At 38.7% G+C, this 18177-nt stretch overlaps 1 protein-coding gene across 1 annotated transcript; it reads right to left on the bottom strand.

Moving 5' to 3' along the window:
- Positions 1 to 780: 780 nt before the first annotated feature.
- On the bottom strand, positions 781 to 4235 carry UBE2T (ubiquitin conjugating enzyme E2 T; the record flags this gene model as incomplete). The annotated part of the gene is made up of 6 exons (XM_084245694.1): positions 781 to 906; positions 1628 to 1711; positions 1843 to 1941; positions 2058 to 2163; positions 3512 to 3581; positions 4127 to 4235. The coding sequence occupies 6 exons, from the start codon at positions 4233 to 4235 to the stop codon at positions 781 to 783; spliced, it is 594 nt and encodes a 197-aa protein (XP_084101820.1).
- Between the last annotated feature and the right edge of the window lie 13942 nt (positions 4236 to 18177).

Genomic DNA, 18177 nt, shown 5'->3' with positions numbered 1-18177 from the left:
AATCTTTAAAATAAATTAATTAAATAAAATAAAAATCACAAGTAGAGGATTCAAATCATGAGTAGAGCTTCAAATGGAGCTATGGACAGAAAGGGATTATAAAAATTCCTATTAACATATGTATGATTAATCCCATGTCTGATTTTTCTCACCATTATATTCTAAAATACTAAGTACAAAACTTGGCACATAGTAGGTGTTCGATATTTACTGACCAAGTGAAAGTTATACCATAGTAATTCTGACCAGCTATCTAAATCACATAAAATGAACTTGCAAAAAATTAACAAAGGGTCTATTATTTTATGCCCGTCATACCGAATTCAAACTTCTGAAAACCTTGAGTCACTGAAAGCCTTCTGGTAACTGAACTGTTTCTAACAGTTACTTTGTATCTCTGTCAAATATCCAGTGTCCCTAGTGATGTTGATAAGTTGGCAAAATTAAGGACAACAATTCCAAATATTTTTACATTCTTATTATATAGCTCTCTGGCCAGTTTGTTCCCAGACACACATTCAGGATAAACACATACTCAACATTAAATGATTATTTATTTTTCAGGTTTAAAAGGTTTCAAAATACGTATGTACAAGTTAAATAAAACAAACTATACTCAGAGAATCAATGTAGAGCAGATTATATAAATATACAAGATCTGTTTTATAGGACATAAAAATTATAATGTCATCAAATGCAAAGAAAAACATTCAAGAAAGGTAGGCAAATTAGACCATCTTGGCAAAGAATATATTAACTAAGATGAGCCAGAACAAACCCCTAAACATCAGGGCAAAATTTCTTTTCTATGCCTCCGAGCTGCCTGGCTTTCCTCTTCAGTGCCGCGCCGTGTACTTCTGAGTCACTGGCCTCTGGCAGGTCACCAGGCATCTCCTCCTCATCAGTCTGAGCAGGGGCAAGAGGGTAAAAGGTGAAATACAAAAAGAGGCACACAAATGCCAGGATGGAGACACTGAGGTGCTGCAACGATGTTTCCAAGTACTTGTCACCTCTTAGGATATTTCATTCAAAAGCATAAGCATCTTCCTCACTTTTTTTTTTCTTCTTTTCACAGGTGACATGTAGCTGCTACTTAACTCAGTCTGAAGGCTTCTGGTTCAGTAAGAACCAGAAGATGCTAATCTCCACGTTCCTGTAATTTGTATTTCATTAAATGAGAAAAATTCTATCAACTTAAACCGGGCAGGTTTCCCCCATAGGAAGTGTCAAATTTTACCATCCCTGCTGTGCCTCTCTACCCTTTACAGATTCCTGTAAACAGTCTCTGTAATATTGTTCCTTAACAAACTTAGAAAAAAGAATCCGAGTCATCTCTCATCTCTCCAAGCTACTCCCAAGAATATAACAAAAATCAACTAGCTGCAGCCTGCCCTCTAGTGTTTTCAACAGATGACAACAGCTCAGAAAACCTATTGCCTGAGCTACTAGGGTTTTTTTTTACTGTAAAATTATTCACAAGGTTGCAATAGAGAGAAAAAAATCAACTAGTCATTGCAGGGTACAGTACAAATTTGGCAATTCTAATAAACATGTGTACACACACAGATATAGACACATTGAGTAGGATAACAACAGTAGCAAAATCAGAGCTGTATAAACATCATACCTTCTGTTTCTGTCTTGCATATTTCTCTGTCCACTGCCTGGCATTCTTGAGGAAGGTTGGCTTATTATATTTAAATTCTGAGGACTGAGATGAAATAAAAAAGTCAATGGAAAGAAAAATGATTTGCAAAGGTAAGCTCCAGTTTACTCTCATAAATGAAGAGTCAGAGGTATAGAGAAAGAGGACTACGTGTACAGAGGAGTGAAGACACTTACTATGTCAGCCATGAGTGGGTCGTCGGGGTTAGGTTCTGACATGAGCAGCTGAACAGAGGTCAACACAGTTGCAATGTTGAGAGATGGTCTCCAGGCTCCCTGCATACACACAGACAGGAGGGTGCTTTCATATTACTAAGAATGTGACATGCTAATTCCAGTTTTAGAAATGAGAGTCACAGAACGCAGTATTTACTCCTTAACCCACCACTCACTTTTGGCGGCAATTTTAGGACATCTAGACAAATCCTTCCAGCAGAGTCAATGTTTGGATGATAAATTGGAGTCAGAAATCGGATCTGAGGAGGTTCAAATGGGTACCTTTGAAAGTACAGGACAACAGAGAATTTTCATTATAACATTGCTGCTTGATATAAGCAATTTCCTAGTGACTAATCCAGAAGACAGCCTTTGGGAGGCAAACTTTTTATTGTCCCGAAGTTTTATTATGAAAATTTCAAACAACAGGTAAAAACAGTCACATATATGCATTTACCTATCACCTGGAGGGTGAAGCCACCTTACCTCCTAAGAATGCATGTATCTCCTCAGAATAAGGTCATTCTCCACTAACTACAATACTACCAGTATACCAATATTATCTACTATTTTGATTTTATCAATCGCCCCACCCCTAATTTTTTTATAGCTTTTTCAAAACTGGATCTCATTAAGATTTATACATTGCATTTGATTATGTCTCTTTAGTGAGACACAAACCTTGGAGAATTCCCAGTCTATTTTCAGAATTGATGTAACACATGATCATTAAGCTACTTCTCTCAGGAATTTAACAAGTTTGGTCAGGAGCCAACCTGGGGAAGAGATGTCTACATATCAATGGTTAGATATTCATTCCCCACCTACCCCGCCCCACCTTCCTATTCTGCACAAAACTACAAAAACTGTAATTCACTTGATGAGAGCCTTAAAGGAAATGTGAATTACAAGGGACATTAATGTAGAGATAGAAAGGAGAATGGTGGTTTCTAGGTCCCAGGGGGAGGGAGGACTGTGGAGTTATTGTTTAATGGGTATGGAGTTTCAGCTTGAGAAGATGAAAATACTCTGCAGGTGGATAACTGTGATGACTCACAGAAACGTGAATGTATTTAATGCCAATGAACCATACACTTAAAAACGTTCAATTCTGTTATATATATTTTGCCACAGACGAAAACAGGAGGAGCCTTAGTTGTGATCTAGCCCATGTTTTAGAGAAGGAAATTAAACTCCAGAGAGATAAAATAACTTGCCCAAGTAACACTAAGTCATGATAAGACTAGGATTTAAATGATGGCTCATTAACTGCTATTTTTAATACTCTACTACTTTGCTCTTCCAACAACTGCTTTCCCTTGTTAAGTTTAAAATTGATTTCAGGGCCTCCATTGGTGGTGCAGGCAGTTGAGCGCAGCACTGTGAAGCTGTCTGCAGTCTCTGCAGTGTGGGTTCGATCCCAGCCAGCCGGTGAGATACCCACATGGTGCGGCAGACCTGTCTCCTGTCTCACCTACTGCTCCCCTCAGCAGTGTATTTCAGTCAGTCTGCCTGTTCTGTTCCCGCTCTGTCTCTGGTAAATCCTCTTACCCTCCGGCACATCTGGCCTGTACCCCGGTTCTTGTAAGCATGAATAAATAAATTAAAAAAAAATTGACTTCATACTAACCTCTCAGGAATGATAACTTCTAGCTTGAAAACACCTTTTTCATAAGGTGTGTTGGCGCCACCCAATATTTCTTAAAAGAAAAGTTAAAAAGAAACTGGATTATTTGAATTGCTATACCATACTATGGTTCCAATGAAATCTATGGCCCTAACAGAAGCTGGGTCTAGGACAATAAATCTATCTCAGAGCTTTAAGAAGTCCTCATGCAATGTACCCTTAAAAGTTAACAGTGTTAAAAGGACAACTGAAGTTGGAAAATGCTGGCCACAAACCAAATGCAATTTGCAGATCGTTTTGTCTGGACCCCGGTATTCTAATCATTTATGTTTCCTGTCTGCCCAACAGATATTTGAGATGGTGATCTTTGGTCTAAAGACTGCTTAAGAGCTGATGTCAAAATCTTGACTATTCAAGTCAGCAAAAGGTGTAATAAAAGACCAAAGAAGAAATGTCAAGCAAATCTTTTATAAATGTAAACGAATCAGGGTAGAAAGAAGGTAGGGCACATTGACCTTCAAACTGCTCCCTACTTTAGAAGAATATACAAATGTTTGAATTTCAGCACAATCTTTAATAATAGGGCCACGACTCTCATCTTAGGTATGTGATACCCACGGGCTCGCAGATCATCCATCTGGTCCTCATGCTGCCAGCACGTGATGCCCGGGGGAGGCTCTGTGGCTAACAGGCTCAGCTCCCTCTTCAGACGCGAAGCTCTCTGCATGATGCACCAGCGAAAGGAATCAAGCAGTTTAGGACACCACAGTAAGAGCTGCTGGGGCTCACTAGGGAGGAAAGGGACAAGCATAAAATAACCAACAATATGACTACAGAGTTTTAGCACACGGTTTCAATTTAGTAAAGGACAAATGGATTACTTATATTAATCCCCAGTTTAAGTCTGAAGTTTTTCTACTTCCTTCTTATTATCTATTCAAGCAAATACATTTTAAAAATAGTGTAGAAGTGCAAAAAAATTCTACAAACAACAAAAACACTGCATGTTTTAAATTAATGTCTGTTTCCACTAATAAATTATAAACTCATGAGGCAGCGTCTGTGTCTAATTTTGCTCACACTACATCTTCAGCATGCCTGGCACAGAAAAAGGGGCTTGACAAATATTAGCTATGGAAGGAAGTCTACATGTGCTTTGTGAGGAGAGCAAAAAGAAAGACACAGAAATAGTCAACACTCTTGAGATATTTATAAGCTAATGCTTAAATGTCTGAGATTTTCTTCATGTATTTTAGATTCCATATGCTCGCAAATCTTCAGAGATCCCACTCCATCAATTATTCCATCTTTCTCTAGTATTTCCAATTTTTTCTTCTTCCCATCAACATTAAAATATACTTAAATTCTCTCTCATTTCAAACACCCACACACATATCCACTCACAACCCTCCTCACCTCTAGCTCTCCCTCTAGCTATTACTCAAAGTATACCAACCTTTTGGTATATGAGCTACAAATACCATCTCCAGTGTATGGCTTTTCTTTCCTCTTGATTCATAGTGTCTTTGGATGAACACACACTCTTAATTTTAATAAAATCAATTTAAAAAATTGTTTCCTTTACATTCATATTTTTTTTTAAAGATTTGTTTATTTATTCATTTATTTATGCAAGCACTGGGTACAGTCAGAAGCGCGGGAGGGTGAGAGAATTCACCAGAGCCAGAGCGGGGAGCAGAGCAGGCAGAAGGACCGAAGCACACTGCTGAGGGGAGCAGCGGGCGGCAGGAGAGGTCTGCGCGCCATGTGGGACCCTCCTCCAGTGGCCGGGGAGCAGCCGGGGATCGAACCGGCGCCGCAGAGGCCGCGGGCAGCTTCGCAACCCAGCGCTCAACCGCTGCGCCACCGGGGAGGCCCTACATTCATATTTTTGTGAATTAAATTTTTCTTTACCTTTTCTGGTTGCTTAGCAAAAATGAAAAATAATGTAAAAATATATAAAATTAAAAAATGAAAAAATTTTTTTCTTTACACTCAAACTTAAGATATTTATTAACATATGCTTTTCACATTTATTATTTTAATCCACTAGGAGCTGATTTTTTATATATAGGGTGAAAAAGGGGTCCAATTTTTTATTTTTTCCCACCATATGAACAACCAATTGTCCTAGAACCTTTTGTTGAAAAGTCCATCCTTTCCCTGCTATCATCATAAATTAAATTTTTGTGTGTGTAGATCTGTTTTGAGATGATCAAATCTGTCCCACTGGCCAGCTGAATTATTGTGAAGTCAATACTCCAGTGTCTTAAATGTTAAGTTCTTTCACTCTGTCCTTTTTCTTCAATAATGTCTCATTAAAGTCCACAGGTATATACATGTAATCTCATTGACTCTACAGATTTGGGAAGAATTCACATCTTTATGATACTGGCTTCTATGATCAATAAACCAATGTTTAGGTCTTTTTTGATGCTTTTCAATAGTTTTAAAGTTTTCTCTACAAAGATCTTACCTGACTTTGGTTGGGTTTATTCCTAATCAAAGTATATTTTTGTTATTTTAATAACTCCTTTTAATCCATCTCTTACTGGCACATGTAGTATAATTTATTTCTAACCAAAACCTTAATAATGCTAATGATGTAAACCATTCACAAATAATCAGTTTCATTCTTTCCTTCTAATCCCTTTTCTGTCTTCTGTTCTGGCTATAATTTCAAGTACACTGTTGAATAGTGCTATTCTTGCACTATTTCTAACCTTAAAGGGAAAACTTTCAACACTATGCATATGGGTAATATCAGCCTATAACTCTTCTTTTAAATTTTGTCCTTATCAGGTATCAAGGTTATGCTAACTCCTAAAATGAACTAGGAAAAGTCTTTTTAACATATTATGGAATAGTCTAGAAGATTGTTCTTTGGATTTTTGGCAGAACTCCATATGGTGCTGGTGTTTTCAAAGTGAGAAGATTTATAACTACAAACCCAAGTTCTTTAAATATTAGAAAATTATTCAAGTTTTTTTATTTTCCTTGAGTCAATTTTGGCAAGTTAAATTTTTCAAAAATTTATCTATTTCATCCAGTTTTTCATTTATTTGTTATCTTTTTAATCCCTGTAGTATTTATACTTCTACTTTCATTTTCATTTCTGACATTGCTTAATTGTATCAGCTTTCTTTTTTTTCATCAATCTTGCCAAACGTGTATCCATTTTAATAGTCTATGCAAAGAACATTTTATGATTCCCTCTGTTGGAAATTTGTTCTCTATCTAAATTATTTTTATGACTTTTTAATTCTTTCCTTTCTTTTACTTTCTCAGCAAACTTATACAACTTCATACTTAGGTTGTATGCTTACATAATTCTTTATTTTTCTTCTTTTTTTTTGAAGATTTATTTATTTTATACAAAAACTGGGGTACAAGCCAGATGCACGGGGGGGGGGGGAGGTGAGAAGATTCCCCAAAGACAGAGCGGGGAACAGAACAGGCAGACTGATGAAATACACTGCTAAGGGGAGCAGCAGGCGAGACAGGAGAGGTCTGCCATGCCATGTGGGACCCTCGCTGGCCGGCTGGGATCGAACCTGCGCTGCAGAGGCTGCGGACAGCTTTACAGCACAGTGCTCAACTGCCTGTACCACCAAGGGAGGCCCCATTTTTCTTCTTTACAATTGTGAACACATCTTCTCAATATCGCTATATACCAAGAATTTGATATGTAGAATATCTCAATATTTTCTAATTTCCATTGTGATTTCTTCTTTGATTTATTTAGAAACAGGCTTCCTATTTTCAAACATGTGGGAGTTCCCTAATTATATGTTACTGATTTCTGTAGATTTTGACATCCTTTGAAATTGGTAGTTTTGCTTTATTGAAAAATATGTAGCCCATTTTCATAATTGTCCCATATGCACTTAAGAGACTATGTCTAACCCAAGGCTACCAGGGGCAGTGTTCTAGATATGCCCACCGCAGAATTTGCTAATTGTGCTGTTCAAATCTTCTAAATCTTCACTGATTTTTTTCCTCCTTTTTAAATCAATTATTTAGAGTGATGTTTAACTGACAGGGTTCATATTGATACTAAATCTCTAATTTGCCCTTTAGTATTGTCAGTTTGCCTAATATCTTTTAGAACTTCTATCCTGTAACTTTCTTTTTTTTTTTTTAATAGAGGCATGTTTTATTTATTTATGTATTTGTTTGTTTGTTTATACATGCACTGGGTACAGTCAGAAGCACGGGAGGGTGAGAGAATTCACCACGCCAGAGCGGGCAGCAGAGCAGGCAGAAGGAGAGGTCTGCGCGCCATGTGGGACCCTCCTCCGGTGGCCGGGGAGCAGCCAGGGATCGAACCGGCGCCGCAGAGGCCGCGGGCAGCTTCGCAACCCAGCGCTCAACCGCTGCGCCACCGGAGAGGCCCTATCCTGTAACTTTCAAGTTCTCTGTTTCTTTAGACTTTAGAAATGCCTATTAAGTGCCTATTAAATAAGTTTGGATTTTTAAAACCCAGTCTTCAAATCTTTATCTTTTGACTGGTACACTTCATACGTCTAAATGTATCAATATGTCAGCTGCCTTTGCTTTAATACCACTCAAAACGTAGTGAACAAAAAACTGTTTTAATTGCTCATAATTCTGTAGGTCAGCAACTTCAGCTGAGTTGAGTTAAATAGTACTTCTTGACTGAGATTATTTATGTGGCTTCTCCACTAGAGCATTTGGAACCTTTATTTGAAGTTTATTTGGAAGCCGTACTGGCAGCAGATCAGACAAGGATGTCTAAGCTCTTCTACCTTTGATGGGAGAACTGGTAAAATCATATGCAAAGAGGTCAGAGGAAGCAGTTGGGAGGGATTACAGCCATCTTTGCAAACAATCTATCATAATCATAATTACTGACATATTTAGACTTGTTCCTACATTCCATTTTATATTTTTCATTTTCCCCTTTCCCCCCTCATAATTTATTTATTATTGTAATTGAGGTAACATTAGGATCCTCCCTATTAGGTATGGCCACTGTAGCACACCCACCACCAAGTCACTTTCCACAGTCCACACCACTGTCCATCAGACTTCCTTCCCTCTTTGCTCTTACTCCTGCATCCTCTCCCCACTCCCCAAAATATTTAAGCTCTATAGTCAGCTTTCAAGGTTTCTAAGTTTGTCTTTATCTGATCCTTAAATTTGGTTTCTCTATATTCCATTAGTGACACCATCTGTTTACTCTCTTTTTTGAAGTTTTTTTCTTTTGTACTGATTTATTTCTCATTGCATTTCCCCTCTCTACTAGCTTGAAAAGTATAAACCATGCTTGTATTACTTTAAGAAATTACCAAATAGGTTTTAAGATCATGTTTAATCTATCAATGTTTAAATTTACCAGTACCTTTACCCTCCTCCCAAATAATACAAGGATAGAATGATTTAACTCTGACTATTACCTCCATATTTGACTTACACTGTTTTATATTTTAATACTATCATTTTTAAAACCTAATGAAGCAGGGCCTCCCCAGTGGCACAGCAGTTGAGCGCTGGGCTGTGAAGCTGCCCGCGGCCTCTGCAGCACCAGTTCGATCCCCGGCCACCGGTGAGTGTCCCACATGGCGCACAGATCTCTCCTGCCACGCCCGCTACTCCCCTCAGCAGTGTACATCATCAGTCTGCCTGTTCTGCTCCCGGCTCTGGCTCTGGTGAATTCTCTCACCCTCCTGTGCTTCTGACTGTACCCAGTGCTTGTATAAATAAATAAATAACTCTTTAAAAAAAAAAAAAACCTAATGAAGCATTTTTATTATTTTATATAGTTAAATTTTAAGAAACATTGGGTGAAATTTTTCCAAATACAATTTTAAAAATAGCAACCTATACTGAAGACCAGCAATATCCAAACAGCACATAAAGAAAACCACACCTAAGTATGTCATAGTTAAACTTTTTAGAAACCAAAGATAAAGAAGAAAATCTTAAAACAGTCAGAGGGAAAAAGACTTACACATATAAGTGAACAATGATGAAGAATGACAAGGATGTTAAAACAGCTATGTAAATTTTTTCTGTATACTTCAAGAAGTAGAGCATGAGCACGTTAAGAAGAAACATGAATAAAAAAATTAAACTTCTAGGGCCTCCCCAGTGGCGCAGTGGTTGAGTGCTGGGTTGCGAAGTTGCCCGCAGTCTCTGCAGCGCCGGTTTGATCCCCGGCCTCCAGGCGAGGGTCCCACATGGCACGCAGACCTCCCCTGCCACCCGCTGCTCCCCTCAGCAGTGTAACATCAGTCTGCCTATTCTGTTCCCCTCTCTGGTGAATTCTCTCACTCTCCCATGCTTCTGACTGTACCCAGTGCTTGTATAAATAAATAAATAAATCTTAAAAAAAAAAAAAAAAAAAACAAACCTCTAGGGCCTCCCTGGTAGAGCAAGGGTTAACCGCACCATGAAGCAATCCACAGCCTCTGCAGCACAAACGACTTCAATCCCCTGCCAGCCCTTCAATCCCCTGCCAGCCCGGGAGTAACCCACATGGCAAGGCAGATCTCTCCTGTCTCGCCCACTGCTCTCCTCAGCAGTGTATTTCAGTCAATATGCCTGTTCTGCTCCCCACTCTGTCTCTGGTGAAGCCTCTCACCCACTGCCTCTCAGGCCTGTACACCAGCTCTTGTATGCATAAATCAATCTTAAAAATAAAAAATTAAACTTTTAGATATGAAAAACAACATGGCTGAGTTTAAAAGTATATTGGATAGAATAACAGCAGATCAGCCACTAAAAGAAACTAATGAACTTTAAGACACAGAAATAGACACACCTCAAAATGAAATAGGAAAAAAAAAAACTGTCAAAAAATGAAGACCCTCATCAAAGGTGGGGACATGGAAATCTCTGGCTTCAGAGTATTTAAGCTAAGATAGTCCAGCAATCACCAAGGAGCTTCAGTGTTCTAGCAGGGTCTAAGGACAACATTCAGTTGTAGCTCAGGAGAACTGCAGGCAACAGGGATAGGTCAAGAGGGTGTTCCAGAGGCTGAGTCTCAAAGAGAATATTCCTCATCTCTTTGGCCATCCTGGGCAAGGCGAAAGGGATTTAAAATAACCAAAATTTAATTATATGGATATGGGGGAGTCTGCTAGTTCCTTCTACAGTCATTGACTAAAACTATTTAACTTTTGTTATAGATCTATACGATGTGTGGTAAGAAAACAAGTCTGGTTGAACAGGGCAACAGGCATTCTAAGTATTTCACATAAGAGAAATCAGATAAAATTGTCTATTTATAAAATTCTTAATCAAGGGTGTTCACGGCAGTGATAGACATCACAGCACAAAACATACATCAAAGAGTATGTTTTATCCACCAGATATATTTAGGGCTGACACAACTTTAGATATCACCTAGTTCAACTTTATTTATATTCACATAATTTAAAAAGACTCAAAAAAGTGAGACAGTTTGATTTTTCTATTTAAAATTAGTGGTTAATCTGGATGTTTGACTATGAATCACTGTACTTTTAAAAGAATGATCAGTCCATAGTGCAAAGAGTGAGATTTTTATAGAAAAAAAATCATATCCCCTCTTCCCTTAAAAACAGTTTCCAGATCTCCTATACTTGTTTGCAGTCTGTGCCCGATTTCCAGCTACTAATCTTCAGTTCCCCTCAAGATTTCTTAACTACCAAGCACAATCCCAATCTCTCGCAAACCAATTTTCTTTTTAAACCAATTTTCTAAGACCAACCGTAAGGGCTGTAGCATAGCAATTCAAAGGTGTAACATTAGTTCATCCTTGCTAATTGTATAGTTCCCTAATTCTGATAATTAAATCTATCTTGATAACTTGTCTAATAGTACAACGCCTATAAGTATGAGAGCCATACTGCTCTTATACATTCTGTGTCCCAACAGAGACTAGACAAGAGTCGTAAAATATAGGACACACAGTTAAATTTGAACTTCATATAGATAATAAATGTTCATAATTCTGTAGGTCAGCCTTCCCCAAAAAGGGAAAAAACAAACATCAGTGAGCTTTGGGGCATCATACATTATTCATGAAACTGGAGTCTCAGAACAGGGAGGGGCAGAGAAACAATTTGAAGAAATAAAAGCTAAGAAGTCTTCAAATGTGGTGAGAGCTACAAACTCAGAGTGCAGAACACCAGTAATAAACAGAAAAGTTAAAAAACAGCTAAAGGAAAAACACCTTTACATACATACACAGGAACATGAAAATGAAAAGAGAAAACTTCACTTAGAATTCTTTATCTGGCAAAAATTAAGGCAGTAAAACAAACAATGGGGAAACATAAAAGGAAATCTTTGTGACTTTGGGCTTACATATGTCACCAAGAGCACAAAAGACAAAAGCAAAAATAAATTAGTCTTTATCAAAATTAAAAGTTTCTGTGCTCCAAAGGATATCACGAAGAAGTGGTAATAAACAAAAGGGGAGAACATATTCACAAATTTACAAACATATCATATACCTGATAAGGGACTTGTCTGTATCCAGGATATAGAAATTATTCAATAATAAAAGATGAATAACTCAATTAAGGACCTGAATTTCTCCAAAGAAGTTATACAAATGACCAACAAGCACATGAAAAGATGCTCAACATCACTAGTCACTACGGCAATGTAACTCAAAACCACACTGAACACTTCACGAACACTAGGAGAGCTACAAGCTCTAGGACAGTATCTAAGTGTTGGTGAGGAGGTGGAGAAACTAGAACCTCACATGTTGCTGGTAGGAAAGCAAAATGGTGCAACTGCTTCGGAAAATAGTCTGGCAGATCCTTAAAATGCTTGAAATCAGAGTTACCTTATGACCACCCTGAAATTCTTTCCCTAGGTATAGACACAAGCACATTGAGAACATAAACCCACCAAAAATCTGCACACAAATGCTCACATTAGCATTATTCCTAATAGTCCCCAAATGAAAAGAACCCAAACACCTATCAACACAATGGACTATCGTACAGTAATAAGAAGAAATGAGTACTGATGCATGCTAATACTACTACATGGATGAACCCTAAGTGAAAGAAGTCAGGCACAACAGGCCATAGATTGCACGATTCCATTTATACACACTGTCTAGAAAAGGCATATCTGTAGACAGAAAACAGGAGATTAGTGATTGTCAAGGGCTACAAGCAAATGAGATGGGGAAAAGCTGCTAATGGTTATGGTGTTTCTTTTGGGGGTTATGAAAATGGATTGTAGTCTGAATAGGGTAAAACCCACTGACCTGTCCTTTAAATAAATGAATTGCATGGTATGTGAATTATATCTCAATATAGTTGATATTAATAATAACAGTAGTAAAACTGGAGAGAGGCTTACTAAATACCTTTGAATAAATGGTGACATCATAGGGGATGTTATGAAAAAAGGTGAGGTAAGAAACATGGCCTTACTTACACAGATGCATAGTCACCATATATATGTAGGACCAGGTTCTCAGTTTTGTAGTCTAAAAACCCAATTTGGCAGGAAACCTAGATTCACCAGGGCTTAGATACAAGAATTCATGCCACGCTCACTCACAAAGGTTTAAATGTTAACTTATTAATTTGTAAAACGACAACGAAAATTTTAATTTCACATATTCTGGTATTCCTACTTGGGAGATGAATTATAACCAGATTACAGATGAGCACAGATTGTAGTTAATTAGTAGGATGATTATAATTTATGCTTAAGTGTCCCACTTAGATTAACCATGGGGATGTGTTCAAAAAAAGCTACATTTGTGTATTGATTGGGTGACAGTCTACTGAATTCCGTTGCAAAAGCTAACTTTGGTCCTTTGGTTTTACCTTTTCTAATCTCCAGGCATGGAGCGCCTCCACAACACACTTTCAGAAATATTTAAGCAGAATAATACTATAGATGAATTAATATATTAAACAGAATTAATTACACTACAGCAGTCTTTCATATATATTATTCTTTAAACTACTTCCAAATTTCCTTAGCCACACCTTTAAGACCATAATCTCTTAGAGTAAATTACTTCACTAGATAATTAACTTCACCTTTTATATACAGATCCTTACTAGTTTCTCAGTAAGCAGATACTGGGAATCAATGACAATAAAACAAGTATCCACAAGTAATAAACTGTACCTTTATATAAAATGAGAACACAGAGGAAAGGTATGGTAAAGGGATTAGAATAATAAAGTGAAAACCAGCAAGACAACTTCTGTACCCAGCCTCACTATATTAACACACATTGGTATACATACTTGGCTCAAAGCCACCACATTACTGTCTATTTTCTAGCTACAAAGGTTCTTTACAAACTAGCCCCAATTCATGTTTCCAGCCTCATATCCAGAAAAGACACCCACATATTTAGGCTTCAGCTACATTTCTGTGGCCCAGGAAAGTCTCACTCTTTCACACCTGCAGACAGGAACACATTAAAAGACGTCTTCCCCTTTTCTCGGGATGCATCCCAACCCTTCACACCCTGTCTGTGCGTCCACACCAGGATAAATCGTGGGTTTTGAGTCATCTCTGGCTTTTCCTCATTAGGGCGAAGTTAGAGGCAAGTCCTTTGTTACGTTTTTTAAAACTGTAATCAACAATATGCAGCCGCATAGTCTGGATAATTCATGAACGAAATGTGGGTTCGGGACCAGGTGAAGGGGAAAGCCTGGGCGCACCGCCGCGGCGCGCACAGGGCGTTGAGTCTTTACCCGGCGGCAAATTTCTCCCAGCGGTGGCAGGAGTCCGGCTCGGGGGAGGACGGCTGGGGAAGGACGCTGGGGGGGGGGGGGGGGACGGCTGGGGAAGGGCGCTCGGGGGAGGACGGCAGGGGGAAGGTGGCTCGGGGGAGGACGGCTGGGGAGGACGGCTGTGGGGGGGGGGAGGACGGCTGGGGAAGGGCGCTCGGGGGAGGACGGCTGGGGGAGACCGACCTCCAAACCACCTCGCAGATACCTCAAGCTCTCCGCTCAACAGCTGCCTTCCTAGAAAATCCTTCCCGGGGAGGAAACCCCCAGATTAGGCCGAGACAGGTCCCCTTCGCCTCCCCAAGACCCAGAATGACTTCCGCCAGGACCGGCCTCTCCGGTGGGGCAACCGAAAACTCCCTTCACCTCAGCGAACTCACCTCCCGACACCGCGGCGCCCGAGCCCGCGGGTTCCCGCGCCGGCGCTTCCGGGCGTTGGCGTCGCCCCGCCCCCCGGCCCGCGAGGATTTCGATTGGCTCGCAGCAGAGCCCCGGAGAGGAAGGCAGCGCCTATTGGCCAGCGCCCTGCCCCGGCTTCCGCTCGCGCCGCTTTCAAATCGGAGCGTGCGCCGGGTGCGCCCCGCCTCTTGCGGCTGGTGTCTGGGCGCGGTACAGGGGCTGCCTGGACCCGACCGCCCCGCGCGGGGGCCGGTGCCTCTCCGAAGAGCTCATGCACCAGAGTATGTTGTGTTTATGCGGCGGGTGGCAGAACCCATTAAGAGCAGGCAGGTTTGGGGGTCCCGGGATGCCCCTCACTCTGCCCCGTAACAGTTACAGGAATAAACCAACTAATTTATGAAATACAAACATGAGGAGTCCTACTGTTTAGTCTACTTTCCAGTTAACTGCCTTTTATTGTTAGCATTTAAAGTGTTTTCTGTTATAATTTTGTATTTGCCTGCTTGCTGGATTACTGGTATTTTCTGTTTTAATCCCTTTTGTATCGCCTCATTTTTTTCCTACCGCAAATATAATTGCCTCTCAATTACAGATCTCTCTCCAGAACTGGAACTGATTTCTTACTTCCTGGGGTGGTTCTTTGAGAAATGAGTCACAACTCTTAGAAAATGCAGGAATTGTACTGACTCTAGAAACGAGAGACGATATAATAAAACAAGCAAATAATAACGTTTTGGCAATCCAAGTGAAAGGATTAGATAAAAGAAAAAGAAAAAAAGAACCACTTGTGATAAATGTGCAATTTCCATTTGTCCACTAGAGGGAGGTATGTTCACTGATGGGAATAGATGCCTGGCTGATTTTCCTTAAATGTACAGGTGTCATTGGTTTAAAAAAATGGAATCTTCTAATATTGTAATTTTTTAATGTGGAAGATTAATATTTAATAATTTTAATTTAAAACTATTATTTAATTTGAATATGGTTTCTTCAGTTTATACCAGAACACATCATAGCTGGCTCACTTAGCATATTTACATATACAAAAATTGTATCTTATTTATACAAAGAATTATTTGTCAGTATTCACGTATATAAAAATATTTTCTTTAGCATGGGGTATTGATTTAGGAATGCTAAACTATCATAGTTACTTCTTGAGTTGATTGTTAAATTTTACTTAGAGCTCTGGCAGGGGGAAGATGTTTCATATCGTAAGCTTAATGATTTTAATTTTGAAAAATTTTTCAAGTCATTGTACATAGATCAATTTGATTTATTTTTTGTGGCATACGTTTTTTTTTTTTTGCTGTGCCAGTTAAATCTATTACATTATAATAATTTTAACTGCTTTCCATATCACATAGCTGGAAGACACATTCCTTTTTTTTTTCAGGTAGGTATACACTTAAGTTATCCAAGGAACTTATGTAATTTTCCTTTAAAAACTCTAAAAAGGATATTATACTCTTACTACCTCAAGGTGGGGGAAGCAAATAAAATAGACATAAGGAAATACTTTCTGGAACTTCCTAGAATTGAGACTGAATTCTTCCTATTGATATTTAAGTTCATACTTCCTGGGAAAGTGAGGATTTGATTCTGCCAATTTTATCTTATTTATACAACTGATAGTTCTTTTTTCCTGATTCCGAATGGGGAAAGAATATAATTAAAAGAAATGTAACATTACTGATCCCTGAAAATTTTACAATTAAAAAATCCTTATTAGAAAACCACTATATTAATAAAATAAATACTTCAATTATACATACATTTTCTATAGCATTATCATGTATCAGAACGTAATATTAAAGTGGTACATATGGGGCCTCCCTGGTGGTACAGGGGTTAAAAACATAGCACTATCAAGCTATCACCACTGCAATTTATGTTCGATCCCTGGCCAAGGAGATAACCCACATGATGCTGCAGACCTCTCCTGTCTCACCCACTGCTCCCCTCAGCAGTGTATTTCAGTAGATCCACCTGTTCTGCTCCCCAGTCTGTCTCTGGAGAATCCTCTCACCCCCCCCCCCACCTCTGACCTACACTCCAGTTCTTGTATGCATAAATAAATAAATCTTTTAAAAAAGTTAACTAAAGTGGTATATGTGGATTGCTGTCAGAGATGTGTTTCCTAAGATTCCATAAATTGTGTTATGCCAGACCTTGCCCCTTCCTTGGCTTCTTGACAGATGGGCAGAGTTTAGCTAATAGCTACTTCTTGAAGAGAGTTAGACTTCTAGTTGGTTATGTTTTCCTATCTGATTTAATATCAGTGTTTCTTTTATAGGGTTAGTTGTTTAAGAGTTTGTGGGCAATTTTAAATATCAGCAAGAGGCTGAGTTCCATGTTGACAAAATGCAAAGTAAATCTCAAAGAGTTTTTGACTATAACATACGATGAATGTGGCAAGATTTATGGTGACTCTAATTGAATACATACAGTGAGGAAAATGAGGCTATGTGAAGAACATGTGATTATACCCTCATTATTTTAATGCACATTGTTATTCACAGTTCACAAAGATTCTGTAAGACTGAATTAGTATTTACAAGGTATTTAGGGGATACACCATTAAAGTCTATTATGAATATATTGTTACGCATGATGATAGTGTGGAATAATAATAAAGTTCTGTTTTACAATGCCCTAGTCAGTTTTGCAATATTTTTAAATGAAAAATTTCAAACATACAGAGAAATTAAAGGACCTAGTAATTGCATATATTCTCTTTCACTGTGTTATCACACATTATATTTTGTCCAGGGCAAAGGCATCAGGGGGTATAGTTATTAAATCAGACAGCTTTTAAATATGAAAATATCCTACTTACCTACTTACTGTGTTCCATAGTATCTTTCTATAACTGGGAGGGAAGGGGGGCACGGAAGACAAGACATCCATTTTTTTCTCCTAAGAATTTAAAATCCATGAAAAGGGTAGAGGAGGGAGAAAGGAGAGAAATTAATGTTTATTGTGAACTGATAGCCACCAGGAGAGTACTAGGCATCCTTGCATACATTATCTTATTTAATCCACACGACTACCCTTTGAGGTATTATTCCATTATACACGTAAGGAAACAGGCTCTGCGAAGTCAAATACTTTGTCTAAGGATGTGAATTCAAAGCTTATGCTTTTTACACTATACTTGGATACATCCTTTCCAGGATATTTTCAAGACGTAGAGTAAAAGTCATGATGACAGTGTTTGTGTATAACACGTAACTTTATGTGTGTGCGTGCTCCCCTCCCCTTAGACGTTTAGGTTCACTTGATGAATACGTTAATATATTATGTTATAATATTAACAAACTTTAGATGTAGAACCAGGACATGTACTTGAGTTTTTGGGGTACTTTATTAGACATCATAGAAAAAAGGGATAATTACTGCCTCTTTTCCACTTCAAAGGACTGATCTGATGACCAGGCAGCCAAGACTAGTTGGTAGTCATAACAAGAATAAACTACGACTCCCAACATACCCAAAGAAGCTGACCCCAGTCCGGGAAACAGTTCCAGCTTTAGG

Source organism: Talpa europaea, assembly GCF_964194135.1.
Source record: "Talpa europaea genome assembly, chromosome: 10".
In the NCBI taxonomy this organism is placed as follows: Eukaryota; Metazoa; Chordata; class Mammalia; order Eulipotyphla; family Talpidae; genus Talpa; species Talpa europaea.
This window is presented reverse-complemented; position numbering and strand designations above follow the sequence as displayed.